We start from the raw sequence: 17,058 nt of genomic DNA on the forward strand, positions 1-17,058 counted from the left end.
AAAAGAAAAAAGAAATAAGAAAAATGTTAGCGGCAGATATTTTTCGCATATGCTCACGTGATCCCTCATCCCAATCAACAAAACCCTAAACTTAACCATGGTAAAAATTAACTAAACCCACCTACAACCACTCCTCTCACGATTTTGCCACGTGTCGTAATCCGACGGTCTCAGTTTCCTCTGCCATGGATAATCTCTCTCGCGTTGCCCTATATAACCCTCACACAATCACTCCAAACCCTAACACAGCTGAGAACTTCTTCACTCCTCTAGAAAATTTCTCAACCGAAACCAAAATCAAAATCAAAATCAAATGGCAAACCCTAAGGTTTTCTTCGACATGACCGTCGGGGGCGCCCCTGCCGGCCGGATCGTGATGGAGCTCTACGCGGACGTGGTGCCGAAGACAGCGGAGAACTTCCGCGCTCTGTGCACCGGCGAGAAGGGCAACGGCCGCTCAGGAAAGCCCCTCCACTACAAAGGATCGTCCTTCCACCGCGTGATCCCCAACTTCATGTGCCAGGGCGGCGACTTCACCGCTGGGAACGGCACCGGCGGCGAATCGATCTACGGCGCGAAATTCGCTGATGAAAACTTCGTGAAGAAGCACACCGGCCCTGGCATCCTCTCCATGGCCAACGCTGGCCCCGGGACCAACGGATCTCAGTTCTTCATCTGCACCGCTAAGACCGAGTGGCTCGATGGCAAGCACGTCGTGTTCGGGCAGGTCGTGGAGGGTTACGACGTCGTTAAGGGGATCGAGAAGGTTGGATCCGGCAGCGGAAGGACCTCTAAGCCCGTCGTTATCGCTGATTGCGGTCAACTGTAGATCCATCTCGTGATGATCTGTTATCGTATAGATCTGATGATGATCGATCGTTTTAATTTCGTTGCTTTCTATTATCTGAATCATGTTTGTTCGATGCTTCTGTTTGGGATTTAGAGAGGTTCTTCTGAGTGAGATTAACCTCTTTTTTAACTATGGTTTTAGATCTGAACTTCTCTTCTCAATAAGATTCGATTTCCATTTCAAATGTCAGTATCTCATCGCGTTATTTTTTCTGGTTTATTTATTTCTATTAATATATCTGCTATATCTTGGACGTTTGCATGAATATTATTGGTGTTATTCAAGTATTTGATGTGACGTTTTGTGTTTGCTGTGCATTTGTTTAATTAATGGTGATTCAACGTTCAATTACGAAATTAATTGTGTTGTTAGATTTAAGATTTCTAAGTTGATTAATTGATATACTGAGTTTCAAGTAAATTTATGTGAGAAAAAATAAGTTGTCACGTGAATGGCGTGATGGTTAATGATGATTTGGTTAAGGTCCTGATTCAGTAAACCGGAGTGATTTTCTCTTGTCGTTATTTGGTGTAGATTGGCCCCCACTATCTATGCATTTATTTATTTACTCCATTAAATAATTTTCTGGCCACAATTAATGTGGTTGGACTTTGAGACGCTTCTCGAATACACGGGACGACTTTCTTTAATTAATTAATACTATGTGATTTATTCGTATATGCTTACTGTTAAATAATAAAATTAGTTTTATTTGTTTGAGTACTTGTGAATTTTATATTTGCTTTTCTATATGCTTCACTTGAAACTCAAAAATGTTTGTTGTGTGTTTATCCTAGCCGTTTATCTATTTCATTACTTTTCTTATTTTGCAGCATAAATTCAATTTTTTGGGGTCTTAGTCTCCTAGATATCTCGTCTCTAACCATCATAATCAATTAAATATTCCCTTCGTCTATGATGAGATGACTTTTTTCATTTAGATATCTCTACAAACAGAAATCTTGGTTCAACTTATTTAGGGCATCTCCAATCATACTAGAAAACCCATTTTTTGGGTGGAATTGAGCTACAACCATACCCCAATAACCCATCCCAAAGTCGCCCTTTTTTGAGTTTTTGAATAGTACTGTCATCTTTGTAGTAGCACACTAGCACTGTAGCACGACGCAAAGCTCATATAAAATTGCTATTGAGCCCTTCCTTTTTATGATATTCGAAGAAGACAGAGAGATGAAAGATATGCAGAAATGGAAAAATGGGAAGAATAATAAAATGAAGAAAACGTCGGCTCAGTTTTCATTAGGTTTTAAATTGACTTCAAAGTTGGGCTTTTGGGCTATCCAATTAATTATATTTATTAAAATTTTAAAGATTATTTAAAGATGTTTTTAAATCTTAATTGGCCAAATAAAATGTTATCTTGAAGTGAATGGACTTAATTCAATGATCACACACGATATATTTTACTTTAAATTGAATATATTTTCAATTTTGACATATTAATTTTTATTGATAATTTATTATTAATTATTTTGCAATACATTTTATATAAGATCCATTTTATCTTATATAAATTATTATTATTATTATTTATTTTGTATAATTTGTGATATTATATATATATTTTTATTGAATGTATAATGTACGGAGAAATTAATATATATTAATATATCAATATAAACAATTGTATTAAATTATTTAATTATGTTTGAGAAATTATTGATAAAGTATCATGGAGTTTATGTGTAATTTAAATAAATATGTAGGTAAGATTGAAAAGGTAAAAAAAGTAGGTTAATATGGAATATTCTTTTGAGTTTGGGTTTAGTGTAAATTGTTGGAGTAGAATTACTGTTTGATATGACAGAACTGGAAAAACGAGTTTGAGTTTGGTGTAAATGGTTGGGGATGGTCTTAGAACCCATACTCTAATAATCATTTCATTCATTTTTTAGTTGAAATTAACATATACAAATAAATTTAAATTTATGTTCTATTAATATTTTCTTCACTTATTTTTTTTAAAATTTCTTAAAATTCGTGTTTAAAAAAATGATACACTTGGTGAATGTAGGAAATAGTTTTTCTGCTGCAACGCTGAAGTAGAATATCACTATAGCTTTTGGTGGTGATTACGGTTTAATTCGAAACACTAAACTGCAAATGTTGTAACAAGTTATATCGATTATCCATTGCAATCCAATAGACACAATAATAGTTGCGAGCATATAACTTTGAATTAAAGATCAATAGATATACTTTGGTTACTTGAGATTTTAAGGCCATTATGTCCATAGACCCAAATCCATGCTAAAGCCCAAGTCATAAATTTATTCTTTTAATACATAAATGCTAAAATTAATGATAAGTTTAAATTAAAAACTCCAATTCAGCATTTTTTTAATGTGGCATGAAATTTTATCATTTTATGTATGGAGTGTTGCTTATTGTTTTAAGTTGAGATAATAAAATACGAAAAAGAATAAAATAGAGAATAGTATTTTTGATAGTATAAAATAAGTCACTTGAATGTGATGTAAGATCTGGGAAATGAAAAATATAGTACTTTCTTCGTCGTGTCACTGTAAATCTTGAATTTTTATGCAAGGAGAAGGAAAAAGGGCTGAAATAGTGATGTGACTTCGCATATGCACCATATATAAAAGAAAATTATTATAGCCCAACTTTTGCTTATGGTTAAATTTGGGCTGCCAAATTGCCCGATTACTGAACAATGTTAGAAAATTTAACTCCGAAATATGAATATAATTTATTTGTAAATTCAAAAATACAAAATTCATAAACCCTTATAAATTATTTGTAAATTCAAAATTACAAATCCAAGAACTCCTTGATTCGAATTTGTACTACTACAATCTATATCTATATCTATACTAATATAAGAGACGAGTTTTGGATCGTTTTGAATAGTCATTTTATGTTAGGGATGTAAATGCAATTTAAAAAATTATATCTTCCACTTTGAACTCATTAAATTTTGGAAGCACAATTTGAAATTCATCCGGCAGTTTCTATCTTCAAATATAAAAATTGATTATGAATTAATTGTCATAATTATCCACTATCTACGGCGGCTGTAATGATCATTTATTAAATTGGTTATGAATTAATTGTCATAATTATCTCCTATTAGGATTCAGAGCCTCTATTGTAAGCATTGGTTGAAATAAATTATGTGATATTTATTAAATTGTGAGTCTCTAATTAGATGGTGATTTCCACAGTGATTAAATGTGAGTTAAATCAACATCAATGTTATACCATAGGTACTATATATACAATAATCACTAACAATAAAAGTGCATAAATCTAACCGTTATTGCCTCTATAATTCAGCCATGCATATTTGTAACTGTTTATTTTTTAAAATATTACAAAACCGATAAATGTTCATAAACCTAACCGTTACTGTCTCCTTAATTTAGCCATAGATATTTGTAGTTGCCATGATTTGTAACGGCCACTTATTAAGAATTTGTAACCGTCCACAATTGTACATGGGCAACTATTTTTCTGACTTTAGTTTGAAATAATCAAGTTAAACATGTTTTATCCTATTCAAATGAAAAATACGAATAGCAGTTATAAAATACTAGCATTTTTAACCTATTATTATATGGTTGATGAAAATTGCATTTAGCGTGAATAAAATTGTAATTTTTGTAGCACTTGCGTTTCATAGATGTCAATGTAAATTTATTACTACTAATCATGCTACAATCCCATACATTTATGATAATATTTCATTATTTTTTGTGTATATAAATATTTATTAATTTGTTATCTTATACCTCACTCTCTCATTGCCTTCCCTATTGCATATTTTCAGAATGGTTCTCACCTTTACCAAATTTGCATGCTAAAGAACAATTGATCATTTTTGTTCAAGTTAGGTCACTAATGAATTTGCTTATTTAAAGGGGAAATCTATTGAGGATGTTCAGTAGCTTGAGTTAATTTTTACGTTTTTTATTTGTTGATTTATTGTGTTGTAGATGATTTCTTTTGGAATATATTTTGTTCTACCTAAATATATCCATTTCTCTTTGAATAAAAATTGTTGAATTTTTGTTCCAGGAAGGGTTGTATTGGATTTTCGGGAAGATTGAAACCATAGAATGTCATTATGGAAAGTGGTTCTATATGGTATGCAAAAGATCCGTTAAAAAGACAATGGAGGTTGAGAATATATTCACATGTGGACATTGTGATAAGATTGATCGAATTTCCTTGCCAAGATATAATATTTCTGACGGTATAATATCTGTTTTATTATGTTTCAATGTTTTGTAATTATGAGTTATCTGTATTCGTGTATTTTAATTGACGAAGCTTGGAGACTAACCAAATATTGTCAGCTTAGAATGTTATGTGTTTTGCCGTTCCTTATCTTATTAGGATTTTTTGGTTATTTATATGAATCCAGTTACTACATTTGTATACAAATATAAAATATATAAAATGTGAATTACTTACTAGCTAGGAGAAACATAATATCATTAAATTGTGAAATTGGTGCATTACTCATTCATTTGATAGAAATTGTTGCCCATTCCATTTTCTAAAAGTTATTATACCGTATATTTGTTTATATAATTGAATTCTTAACTTTATTAAACATTTAACACCTAATAGTCCTAATTTTATTTCCATTTGGACTACCGAAATTGATGTTTCAAAATTAATTTTGACCAATTTGTAGGGTAATATTATGAAAGTTGCAAGATTTTAGAATAGCCCCCCAATTCATTTCTTTGGAATATAAACATGCCATAGTTGATAGTTTATAATTCACTCACTCAGCTTTATTTTTTGCAAAAAATATACTTGATTTTAGGTATTCTTCTGAATTCTCAACCATATTGTTTTTACTTTTAGTTTTTTTTTCTACATTATTATTGTTATTATGACATAAATTTATGTTCCCACCAAACAATTTTATAAATTAGCATCAAATTTAAATATATATGTTTATAACATGTACATTGTTAATATGTACCATTGTTATATTTTGTTTAAAGTTCTTATATAGATGGAGGCAATCTGACGTGATGGAGAAGATGACATTGGCACGAGACGATGAAAGTGCTGGAGATTATGACTGAAAAAGGTGGAGCTATTGGAGCTATTATGACTAAAAAAGGTTAGAAGTAAGATGGAAGAGTACTTGGAATAAAAGAGAAGATGGAGGCAGATTAATTCTTAATCAATATTGAACTTTTTTATATATTGTAATTAGTTGGTCATATTATTTTATTGAGATTTTTTTTTCAGAATTTACTAAGCAATATATTTCTACAAATTTATTGATTTTGAATGTTATTTGATTTAATATATTTGTATAATGATTTTTAATTATATGCTTTTAGATTTTGTATGATAATAAAATTATTTGAATGTGTAAAATAAGTTGAGGAAAATAGAATGGATATATAAATTTTGAGCTTGAGACTTGTTCATTTGATAAAGACGTGAATGAACAAGTCTCATCAAGGGGCATTTGCATACACGTAAAATTTAAAATAATTTCTCAAACTAGAAAAAAATCAGAAAATTAGCTATGCATGACTCATAACATAAATCTAATAACAATACGAATAGAGAAAAATGTTCTAGTTGGTGAATGATGTAGAGAGTTGTTGATCTACGTGGGAAGGTGGATTATAATTTATAAACCAAAGATAGTAGGAGGTCCTTTTACAGGGAGTGTGAATCGATGAGCTTAGGATTTGATAAACATAACAATAGTATTCGTTAATATCTAAAAAACGTGTACCAGTATCAGATGAAATGAAACTAATAGTACAATTCAAGAATCATATAGGTAGAATCATAGGAAATGAAATTAAAATTGATATTAGATGATGAGAATCACATAAAATTATAAATATTGAATTTAGAAATACTCGCGTTTTCTTAAATAATAAAATTTGTAGTATTACTAAATAATACTTACTGGTTATAAACATAAAAAGGCACATAATATATATTGCAAAACATTCCAACATAAATTCACTATTTTATTGTTGTATTTCAATTTTAATAGAGTCCAAACGAATTGCACGCTTGAAGAAGCAAAGGGTCGCTGACGTGGCGCAGCCCGATCTTTTAATCGGGGTTAATTAACACCTAACCTTAATCCCTCTACTCATAAACACAACACTCCACACTCCCTCCCTCCCTCCCTCCCTATATGCTGATTCATCATATCAACCCTATTTGCATCAGGTGCGTGCGTCTCTGATTCATCGCTCACCTCCTTCCTCCAAATTCTCGTTTAATTGCTCAATCTCGACCTACTTTTCCACTGGAATCATCGTAATTTCCGTCACTTGTTTTAGATCTAACTTTTTCGTCCAACTCTATCTCTCCTTTCCCCCACGTGCGATGTTTGGTCTAGATTCATTGATGTTTTGATCTAATTTTCAGGATCCTCGGCCATAATTTTCAATAGCAATGGATGCGGTCGAATCGGCCGGCTCCGGCAGCAAGTTCCTCAATGTAGGGCTTCTGCTCGTCGCCACAATCGTGGCGGCGAAGCTGATATCGGCGCTGATAATGCCTAGATCTGCGAAGCGCCTACCCCCTCGGGTGGCGGCGTGGCCGGTGCTCGGCGGTTTGGTCCGGTTCATGAAGGGGCCGGTGGTGATGCTGAAGGAGGAGTACCCTAAGCTTGGTAGCGTGTTCACACTGAATTTCCTGAATAAGAATATCACCTTCCTGATCGGGCCGGAGGTATCCGCGCATTTCTTCAAGGCGCCGGAGTCGGATCTCAGCCAGCAGGAGGTGTATCAGTTCAATGTGCCGACATTCGGGCCTGGGGTGGTGTTCGATGTGGATTATACGATTAGGCAGGAGCAGTTCAGGTTTTTCACTGAGGCGCTTAGGGTGAATAAGCTCAAAGCCTACGTTGATCAGATGGTTTTGGAGGCGGAGGTATTTGTTCTTGATTTGATTTTGATTTTGTGCGTGAAATGCTTGCAATTAAATGTTATAGTTATGTTTGGAGTAGTTGGGTGGTGTACTGTTTTTTGCTTCGGATTTAAGCTTCTGAGCATGTCGTTATTAAATGGGACAGATGAGTTGGCGTTGACTAATGTGGATCTTGATTTTTACAAACTAGACATTATGGTTTTGAAATAAGCACCTGGCTAATCTACACTTGCTTCAAATGATGGAAAACTGCGGCTGACGCCTTCGAATTTATATTATATGGGTGTGGTGGTCTCTTCCGGGAAGGGAAGAACTGAAGAATAAGTTTTGTAGGACTTTTGTTTCTTGAATCGATTTTAGCTGATAATAATTTTGTTTGTTATAGTTTCTTTTTCCTTAATGGGATTTATCTTCTACTAGAGCTATATTGCTTAACTAAATAGTGCGTTTTACTTGTGCATATGAAGCTGATGGTATTTTCTGAGCTTGGCCGCATAATTTCCCACTGATTACTTTTGATCTCTTTGAAGATTTCTTTATTGATTCTTTTACATTTTTCGGTTGGTATTCTATGATCTTGCATATCAATTAGAAGAAGAAACAAAAAATACAGTGTCTCTTGCAGCTGTTGCACTACCCATACTAGATTATGAAATTTCGACTATGGTTTGCCAATAATATGCTATAGAACACTGCTGTTATAGCTATTTCACCTTCTCGCTCCTTCTATGGATTTTTTGTAAGTGTACAACAGAGTTTTGTTTGTCAAAATTACATTGAGTGGAATCTGCATCAAAAGGTTGTAGATTCTCACTTGAGACATTTGGTCATTCATATGTAAATTGATTACTTTACTGTATGTCACCTTTTGTATCCTGTAATTTGGCAATTTTATATTTCTATCAGTACTTCTTAAAGATGAGTAACTAGAAGATTTATTTATTTAAATTGGCAGGACTACTTTTCAAATTGGGGAGAGAGTGGCGAAGTTGATCTGAAGTATGAACTTGAGCATCTCATCATACTGACAGCCAGTAGATGCTTGTTAGGTGAAGAAGTTCGTAATAAGCTCTTCGATGATGTTTCTGCTCTCTTCCATCATCTTGACAATGGAATGCTCCCTATCAGTGTTATATTCCCTTACCTTCCAATCCCAGCTCATCGCCGTCGTGACCAAGCACGCAAGAAGCTTGCTGACATCTTCGCAAGCATCATTGCTTCACGTAAAGAAACGGGCAAGAAAGCTAATGATCTGTTGCAATGCTTCATAGATTCCAAGTACAAAGATGGGCGACCAACGTCTGAGTCAGAGGTCACTGGCTTGCTTATTGCTGCTCTCTTTGCAGGCCAGCACACGAGCTCCATTACTTCAACATGGACTGGGGCCTACCTTCTTTGCAACCCCAAATACATGTCAGCTGTGCTGGAGGAGCAGAAATCGATTGTGCAAAAACACGGAAACGAAGTTCACTATGACGTTCTAGCAGAGATGGAAGTTCTCTACAGATGCATAAAAGAAGCGCTGAGGCTCCACCCTCCATTGATAATGCTTCTCCGGAGCTCACACAGCGATTTCACCGTGAAGACAAAGGAAGGGCAGGAATACGACATTCCCAAGGGACACATCGTGGCTACGTCTCCTGCCTTTGCTAACCGCCTCCCACATATTTACAAAGACCCGGAGACATACGACCCCGATAGGTTTGCTCCGGGAAGAGACGAGGACAAAGCTGCAGGGGCTTTCTCCTACATCTCCTTCGGAGGTGGCAGGCACGGCTGCCTAGGGGAGCCGTTTGCCTATCTGCAGATCAAGGCGATATGGAGCCATCTTCTCAGAAACTTCGAGTTGGAGCTCGTTTCTCCGTTCCCAGAGATCGACTGGAACGCGATGGTAGTCGGCGTGAAGGGGGAAGTGATGGTGCGGTACAAACGCCGAGCTGTGCCCCTCAACTGATCGGAAAATGTTTCCTGCGGGCAAGGAAGGCAATGACAGGTTCATCTTAAGCATATTTCGTTTTGCAGGTTTGGTTATTAATCTGTTTTTTTTTTCAAGTGATGAATCCATCAAACTTTGCTTTCATTATCTAGATGTTTATCATTGTTTGCTGTTGTGCTCCAGACTTTTGCAGTATGTCAAGGCGTTATGTAGTTTTCCTCTTTCTATGCTTCTTAGTTCTTTCTCTTGCTTGTTACTTCTCAATCAATCTTTGCAATATGTGAAATCCACAAAATGTATATTTCTTGAATTTATAAATTCATATAGGCCGAAAAAATATATAATCCATATTAATGTTCCACAATTTTTTTCCATGCATAACCCTAAGGCATTGGTTGTTTGGCGGAAACATTAAGTAGTTTGAGAAAAATAATTCCTTGAGATTTTACGATAATTAATTTTAGAATTTATGGATATGAATATGATTTACTATATTCAGAAACATGTTAAGGGTCTGGAATTAGAGGAATCATGCCAAATAAAATTTTCCTTTTTAAAATCATAGTACCATGTTCTATTTATCTTTTTAAAAATATAATTATATTTTTTTAAGCGATGAGTCCCAAGAAAAGAAAAGAAAATAAATAATTACCATATTTATCTTTCCATAAGTAAAAATATCTCTTTAAAATTAAAGGTATGGGACATTATCAAATATACCTTTCCCATTAATAAAAACTAGTATCACCCCGTGCTATGCACACCCATTTTATTTTTCTCAAAATATGAAATATTTATTTAAAATAAGAAACCATATCATTATATGGATCTAAAATTATAAGTATAAATACATATACAATAATACATTTAAGTAAGCAAAATGTCTATTATTCTTTATTGTCACGAATTTTAAGACTCTTCTATACTACGTTGTTTAAAATGCGTTCTAATGGCATTAAAAATAGATTTTTTTAGTAATTAGACATTGCGAATAAACTAAATAAAATAAAAAATAATATAATTAAATAATATTTTTAAAAAATTATATAGTACTCTATAATAACAATATGTTAAACAATTATAGATATAAAATTGTTATAAATTTTAAATTAAACCAACATAAAAATATTTATTAATTACGTACTTCAATACTAAAATACTATTAATATTAAATTGATATTAAATAAGTATATAATATACAACTAAAAAGTATAATGATGACAATGATATCGTCATAAAAAAGATAAAATAATGTACAATACAAATAAAAAACATATACATATAAACATTAGAACAATAGTTTGTAAGATATGAAAAAATTATTATTTCCTCCTTAATCTCCAAATTCATGATTTATGTATATGTGTGAAAACAAATGTGATAGTTTATGATCTTCGTCTTCTTTGCTTCCTTTTGTCATTTCATTGCTTTAGGTGTTTTCTTTGCATGAAAACTATGGTGTGATTGGTAAAAAAGAAAGAACTATTATAGCCTTGGCCAAAACTCGTCTTTTATATATGTATAGATATAGATTTATTAAAAAATTAGATAGACAAGATAACATTAGATATTTTTGTGTGAAAACCTTAGTTTACTATCTCCAGAAGGGAGTAAAAGAAAACTTAGTAGCAACCCTCGCATTCTCCACATCACTCCCATCATCTCCAAGGCCCAAAAGTTCAAGCTATAATAGGCATCATGAAAATGAACATTATAGCTCGAAGACATTCTATAGCATTTAAACATCACACAAAACAAAAAACCTAAAGAATGTATAATTACCACTTCTCCTAATGAGATTTAAGATATTGTTTATCAAAAGCTATAATTTAAGAATGCACTGGTAAGACACTTCCTAGTCGAGCTTCATTTCATTGTAATATAGTGACCCTATACTCTTAAAACCCAAACCTTGAAACTAAATCCTAAACCCTTAACTTTAAAATATACTACTCATCATGACCAACAAATGAGACAAATATCAATAAAATTCTCCCTCCGCTCCAGTTCCATTTTACATTGTTGATCGCTTATTCTATTTTGGGGGTTTTAGATCTGTATTCGATGTCTTACACTGGGTCGGCCTACTTGATAATCCTTACTGATAGTAGAGGTTTTTTTACCTGAATCTTGGCTATAAATCTATTGATATGCTCATATCAAGAAAATGTTTTACAATAGAGCTAGGTGAACGGTAATAAAAAAAAATCTTGCTTGCATTCATCCAAGCATCTATTCACCCAATGATATTATTTATTGGAGCCGAAGTAGTGTTTTTACAAAAGATAATGTAGCAAAATCAATGTTTTGGCTATATCAAACACAAATATCTCAAACCTTTTCTTTTCTCATCATTTCTGTCTTCATCACCTTCTTTTCTTTCTTATCCTCAACAACAACAAATATATTAACATAAAAATAATAAAAAATTGAATGCATAAACTGATAGAAATAGAGATTAGTAAACTAAAGAAAAAAATCTCTAACCACAAAACAGTTGATAGAGCGATATGATGGCTCAAAACAAACTTTAATAGTAATAGACAAAGGGAAAAAACATCATATAGAAATTGATTCATGTTAATATCGTTGGAGAGTAATAAAAAACATATAGCTGAGTGAGTGGATTATAAACAATCAAATCTCCTATATTTATAGTCCAAAAAATAGAATTATAGGAGACTCTTTCAAAACCTTTCACTTTCTCCACTAACAATTAGAATTTATAATCCTTATAACTTCTCTGATATTAAAATCCACAAATCCGACAAATAGGTTAATATTAAATTTAAAAAAATTAAACGATAACCTCATTGTAATTCAAGTAACGCACACTTTGCACAAATGTTGGGCATTAAATGCATAATAATTATTGAGCATTCAAGTATTTACTATATTAATCATGTGTATAATATTTTGGTAAAATAAAATGAGAGCAACTTTGAGCCCCATCTCACAATTTATTTTACATTAAAATTTGAAACTTTATTATCAAACGTGGAAGGCGGCGGTTTCACAATTTTTCAGCGTTTAGGAAGAAATTATCTATTACTCCTACATAACTAATAAATATTTAAAAGTGTGCCAAAAACTTATGAATATTTAAAATTATACCCAAAACTCCCCTTTTATATTAATATAAATATGAAGAGAAAATAAATATGGTAATTATTTTTCTTTACTTTCTACTTTGGAAAATATCCTTAAACTATAAAATGCACCCAATCTCAACCGTCAAAGCAATTCATCGCAATCACATACCGTGTTATTCCGATTAAACGAATCATAGCCGTTGGATTGAATCCCAAAACCTGCGTATCGTTTATAAGGAAACGGCCTTGGTTTGATATAGGCAAAATCTCCACAAAACCTATCACAATAAATCGGAGAGAGAGAGAGAGAAATTGAGAAGCAGCAATCATGGCGGCTACGGTGAAGACAGCGTGGGCGAAACCAGGCGCGTGGGCTCTGGACGCGGAGGAGAACGAGTCGGAGCTCCTCCAGCAGCAGGAGGAAACGGTGGCGGCGTCAAACGGCCACTCCGAGACGGCGGATTTCCCGTCCCTGGCTGCGGCGAAGACTAAGAAGAAGAAGAAGCAGGTCCTCTCGCTCCAGGAATTCTCAACCTACAGCCCTGCGAAGCCGGCGGCCTTCCAGGCGATGGGATTGACCACGGACGAGCTGATGGCTCTCCCGACGGGTCCGCGCGAGCGGACGGCGGAAGAGCTCGATCGGAACAAGCTAGGAGGGGGATTCAGATCCTATGGCGGCGGGATGAGGGATGAGCAGCCGCGGCGCCAGGGGAGTTTCAATCGGGAGTCGAATCGCGAATTGGCGCCGTCTAGGGCCGATGAGACTGATAATTGGGCGGCGGGTAAGAGGTCTTCTGCTGGTAGTGGGTTTGAGAGGAGAGAGAGGGGGGAAAGAGGGGGTTTCTTCACCGATTCGCAATCGCGAGCGGATGAGGTTGATAATTGGGGTTCGAATAAGAGTTTTGCTCCCTCTGAGCCTAGGAAATATGAGAGAAGGGGGGGCTTTGGATTGGAATCCAGCAACGGCGGAGCAGATTCAGGTAGTTGGATGAAGAGGAGAGAGGAGGAAGGGCCGAGGATGGGAGGCGCCTTCGATAGTTTGAGGGAGAGGAGGGGGGTTTCGGATTCGGCAGATTCGGAGAGCTGGGGTAGGAGACGAGAGGAGGTGAGTGCTGGCAGTAGGCCTAGATTGAATTTGCAGCCTAGAACACTGCCCGTGATTGAGATTACTGCTCCGGAGAAGCCTAAGGCTGAGATTGCTTCTCCAGTTGCTGTTACTGTGAGGCCGGCAGGGAGCAATCCGTTCGGCCAGGCGAGGCCAAGAGAGGAGGTGTTGAAGGAGAAGGGCCAAGATTGGAAGGAGATTGAGGAGAAGCTTGAGTCTACCAAGATTAAGGAGGTGGTTTCTGATGGACCGGATCCTCCAAGGAAAAACTTTTGGAGTGGAAGAGAGAGGCGGCAGGAAGAGAAGACTGAGAGGGCATGGAGAAAGCCAGAATCTGCTGATTCCCGCCCCCAGAGGTTGGTGAATTAGGCTTTTAAACTACATGAGTTGTGGAGAATGTTGGGATATTTTTTGATTGCTGAGTTAGTTTGGGGTGTAAATTTGACATGTTTGAATGCTTTGATTCCTTTGTTGTTTGGTTTGCATAATTGAGCAAAGTGATGAGCTTTATGTTACTGGTTTGTCTGTATGTTTTTGTAGGATCTCTGTCTCTGTCTGCCATTTAAAACTGTAATGAATGATAATTTGTTTAGTAAATCTAGTCATGAATTGATGCTTGTATATGGTATTTTAGATCTTCTTGTTAGCCAAACTTGTTGCTTAAAAGTATTTTTGTAGTTATAATATCACCTGCAACTCTAGGTAGTTAATCTTAATTAGCAAGTATGCATCTCTAGAGAATCATATGCTTATCTCATTCCTAAATTTGTAAGTTAGCACTGGAACTCTAAAAATATGTGTAAATGCACTCGGATAAAGTTTGACTGTGAACCAGCCCTTCCCAGGCCTTGTAAAAGCATATTTTTGAACATCACAGTAATTTTGGCCAGTGTCTAGTACACTCCTGTATTTTGGATATAACTTTTTAGTGACTGTAATGTGTTATTTGCTTTTTACAATTTGATTTTATTGAATAGATATAGATACACTTTTTTACCTTCCTTCTAATATAACGGCTCTGCAATTCATTGCACAAAATTTATCCGCCTGGGTTATCTATCAATCATGACTTTCTTGTTGGATAATTTTGGAGGATAAAACCATCTTAGGTTTTCAATGATCTTCTTTCTACTACAGCCTGTTTCTCTTCAGACATCAAAATGGATTTGGAGAGTCGTTTAGGTGCTAATACTACCTATTGTTGATTTGTGCTACTCTTGTGATTTATGGATAGGACTTGAATCTGTTTTCTTGTTGGTTTCTGTATCTCAACTTCCCCGGATATTTTGAAACTGATGCTACTGTTTGTTATCACTGACCTTACCTACACCTATTTATCTTGAAGAGCCGAGGAGGCCGTAAACGGGCATACTGATAAATTCGAAAATGGACATACTGAAGAGGCTGAAGGGGGAGAGGCACAGGGCTGATGCTGAAGGCTTTGAGAAAACAAAAAAGGAGCATTGATGTGGCTTAAACAATGCATCTGCTGAGCTTGATAGATTTTTGTTTCATGTATTTTTTCTGTTATCTGTTCTCAATCGCACAATATATAGCAAATTTTGGTAGAGAATTATGGGTAGTTTTATCATTTATGTCTTGCCTGTATGGCTCATTTGTACTTGTTGTGGACTATGTTTTTGTTTTTTTTTGGGATTCAGATACTGTTTATTTATTTGTGTGGGAATACAATTATAAGTAGAAATGCAATTCGTTCTTCTCCCAAAATTGGTTGTAATTTTTTTCCTTTGATTTGTGGCTTTTAAGACAATGCCTTAATCATTCGAAACTGGTCTGTTTGATATTTGTTTGAATAGTTGTTGCTTTGAGTTGTACTTTGTAGCTATGTTAATGAAGGCAGGCGATAATGTCCTAGAAAATAAAGGAAGATTCATGATGGTTGTTGTTAAGAGGTGGTTGTTAGACAAGCATGATAATGAGATGCAATTTCAGTTTACATTCAATGAAGAATAGCTGCTGTTATCAACAAATTTTTTCAATATTTGTGTGGTATATTTAATGTCGCTTCGACTTATGGATTTAGGGTTTAGACACTTTGCTTAGTCACGCTCGAGTTAGGTTTTCTATTACTCCACTTTCAAAAGTCGCCATCTTAGTATACACCACAACTCTTCTAGCAAAAAAAATAAAAATTCAATCTTTACATCTCAATCAAAACCAAATAGGAAAAAAGCGAAGAAATAGTTCATAATATGTTTGCTATTTTTACTTTTTCGTTGGCTTCCAATTTAATTTTTAAATCTTTTTAACATTTATATAGAGTACAAATAAATTAAACATAGTTTCTGAATACCATATGTAAAAACTATAGATGGATCATCTTAGAGCATCCACAATAGGGACAGATGTACCGGCGGACATACCGACGGACATCTCAAAACACCTCCTGCCACGTCATAAGGACATCCCGCAGTACTGCCACGTCATAAGGACATCTCACTCCACAATAGCGGACATCCCCAAGGACATCCCAATAATTAAAATTCACAAATTCACAAATAGACAATTTTACGGAATTAAAATTTCAACACGAATATGGAGAAAATGCAACCATTTTATTTAAAAAAACATACATAATTAAATAAAAAAATTACATAATTAAATACATTGTTCAACGTGCACCACTCCGCGCCCACAACTATTCAATTATATCATTATGGAGTCGAATATGGGCTTCTTGTTGGCGCATGTCGGCAAATGCACGGACTCGGTCGGCGTTCCCATGAGGTATCCCCATTCGTACATTGGCGGTGGCCACGCCGTGACTTGGACCGGCAGCATCGACATCATCATTGGTCCAATCAGTCAGCGCTGGACCTTCATTTTCGACAATCATGTTGTGTATGATAATACATGCGTACATGACATCAACGATACACTCGGGATACCATATCCGTGTTGGACCATTCACTGTCGCCCATCGAGCCTGTAGCACACCAAAGGCCCGCTCCACATCCTTGCGCGTCGCCTCCTGTCGACCCGCAAAGTAGACCTTCTTTTCATCTATTGGACATCTGATTGTCTTCACAAAGACGGGCCAACTAGGGTATATCCCATCCGCCAAATAGTAGCTCATATCGTGCTGGTTGCCGTTGGCGACGAAGTGACGGCCGGACCAACGCCCATGCACTGCTCGTTG

The 17,058-nt window shown here is 35.2% G+C and overlaps 3 protein-coding genes across 4 annotated transcripts; all 3 read left to right on the forward strand.

Moving 5' to 3' along the window:
* Window positions 1-230: 230 nt before the first annotated feature.
* Window positions 231-1,034, forward strand: LOC121750241 (peptidyl-prolyl cis-trans isomerase 1). Its single transcript, XM_042144738.1, has one exon. The coding sequence runs from the start codon at window positions 314-316 to the stop codon at window positions 827-829; it is 516 nt and encodes a 171-aa protein (XP_042000672.1). The 5' UTR covers window positions 231-313; the 3' UTR covers window positions 830-1,034.
* A 5,947-nt stretch (window positions 1,035-6,981) lies between these two features.
* Window positions 6,982-9,926, forward strand: LOC121753326 (sterol 14-demethylase-like). Of its 2 annotated transcripts, none has more exons than XM_042148584.1 (3): window positions 6,982-7,060; window positions 7,262-7,768; window positions 8,721-9,926. In XM_042148584.1, the coding sequence occupies exons 2-3, from the start codon at window positions 7,289-7,291 to the stop codon at window positions 9,717-9,719; spliced, it is 1,479 nt and encodes a 492-aa protein (XP_042004518.1). In that variant the 5' UTR covers window positions 6,982-7,060; window positions 7,262-7,288; the 3' UTR covers window positions 9,720-9,926. The 2 variants fall into 2 exon arrangements, with proteins under 2 accessions (XP_042004518.1, XP_042004517.1); XM_042148583.1 differs by having other exon boundaries at window positions 6,993-7,150.
* A 3,120-nt stretch (window positions 9,927-13,046) lies between these two features.
* On the forward strand, window positions 13,047-15,626 carry LOC121750122 (eukaryotic translation initiation factor 4B3-like). The gene is made up of 2 exons (XM_042144582.1): window positions 13,047-14,254; window positions 15,244-15,626. Exons 1-2 carry the CDS (start codon window positions 13,122-13,124, stop codon window positions 15,326-15,328), a joined length of 1,218 nt encoding a protein of 405 aa, XP_042000516.1. The 5' UTR covers window positions 13,047-13,121; the 3' UTR covers window positions 15,329-15,626.
* The last annotated feature ends 1,432 nt before the right edge of the window (window positions 15,627-17,058 follow it).

Source organism: Salvia splendens, chromosome 10 (assembly GCF_004379255.2).
Source record: "Salvia splendens isolate huo1 chromosome 10, SspV2, whole genome shotgun sequence".
NCBI lineage: Eukaryota > Viridiplantae > Streptophyta > Magnoliopsida > Lamiales > Lamiaceae > Salvia > Salvia splendens.

Excerpts from the sequence above, each read along its gene's own strand:
- LOC121753326 (XM_042148584.1), top strand. The coding sequence starts at position 7,289 with ATGGATGCGGTCGAATCGGCCGGCTCCGGCAGCAAGTTCCTCAATGTA. Across the intron at positions 7,769-8,720 it reads AGATGGTTTTGGAGGCGGAG|GACTACTTTTCAAATTGGGG; the intron begins GTATTTGTTCTT and ends TTAAATTGGCAG.
- LOC121750122 (XM_042144582.1), top strand. The coding sequence starts at position 13,122 with ATGGCGGCTACGGTGAAGACAGCGTGGGCGAAACCAGGCGCGTGGGCT. Across the intron at positions 14,255-15,243 it reads GCTGATTCCCGCCCCCAGAG|AGCCGAGGAGGCCGTAAACG; the intron begins GTTGGTGAATTA and ends TTTATCTTGAAG.
- LOC121750241 (XM_042144738.1), top strand. The coding sequence starts at position 314 with ATGGCAAACCCTAAGGTTTTCTTCGACATGACCGTCGGGGGCGCCCCT.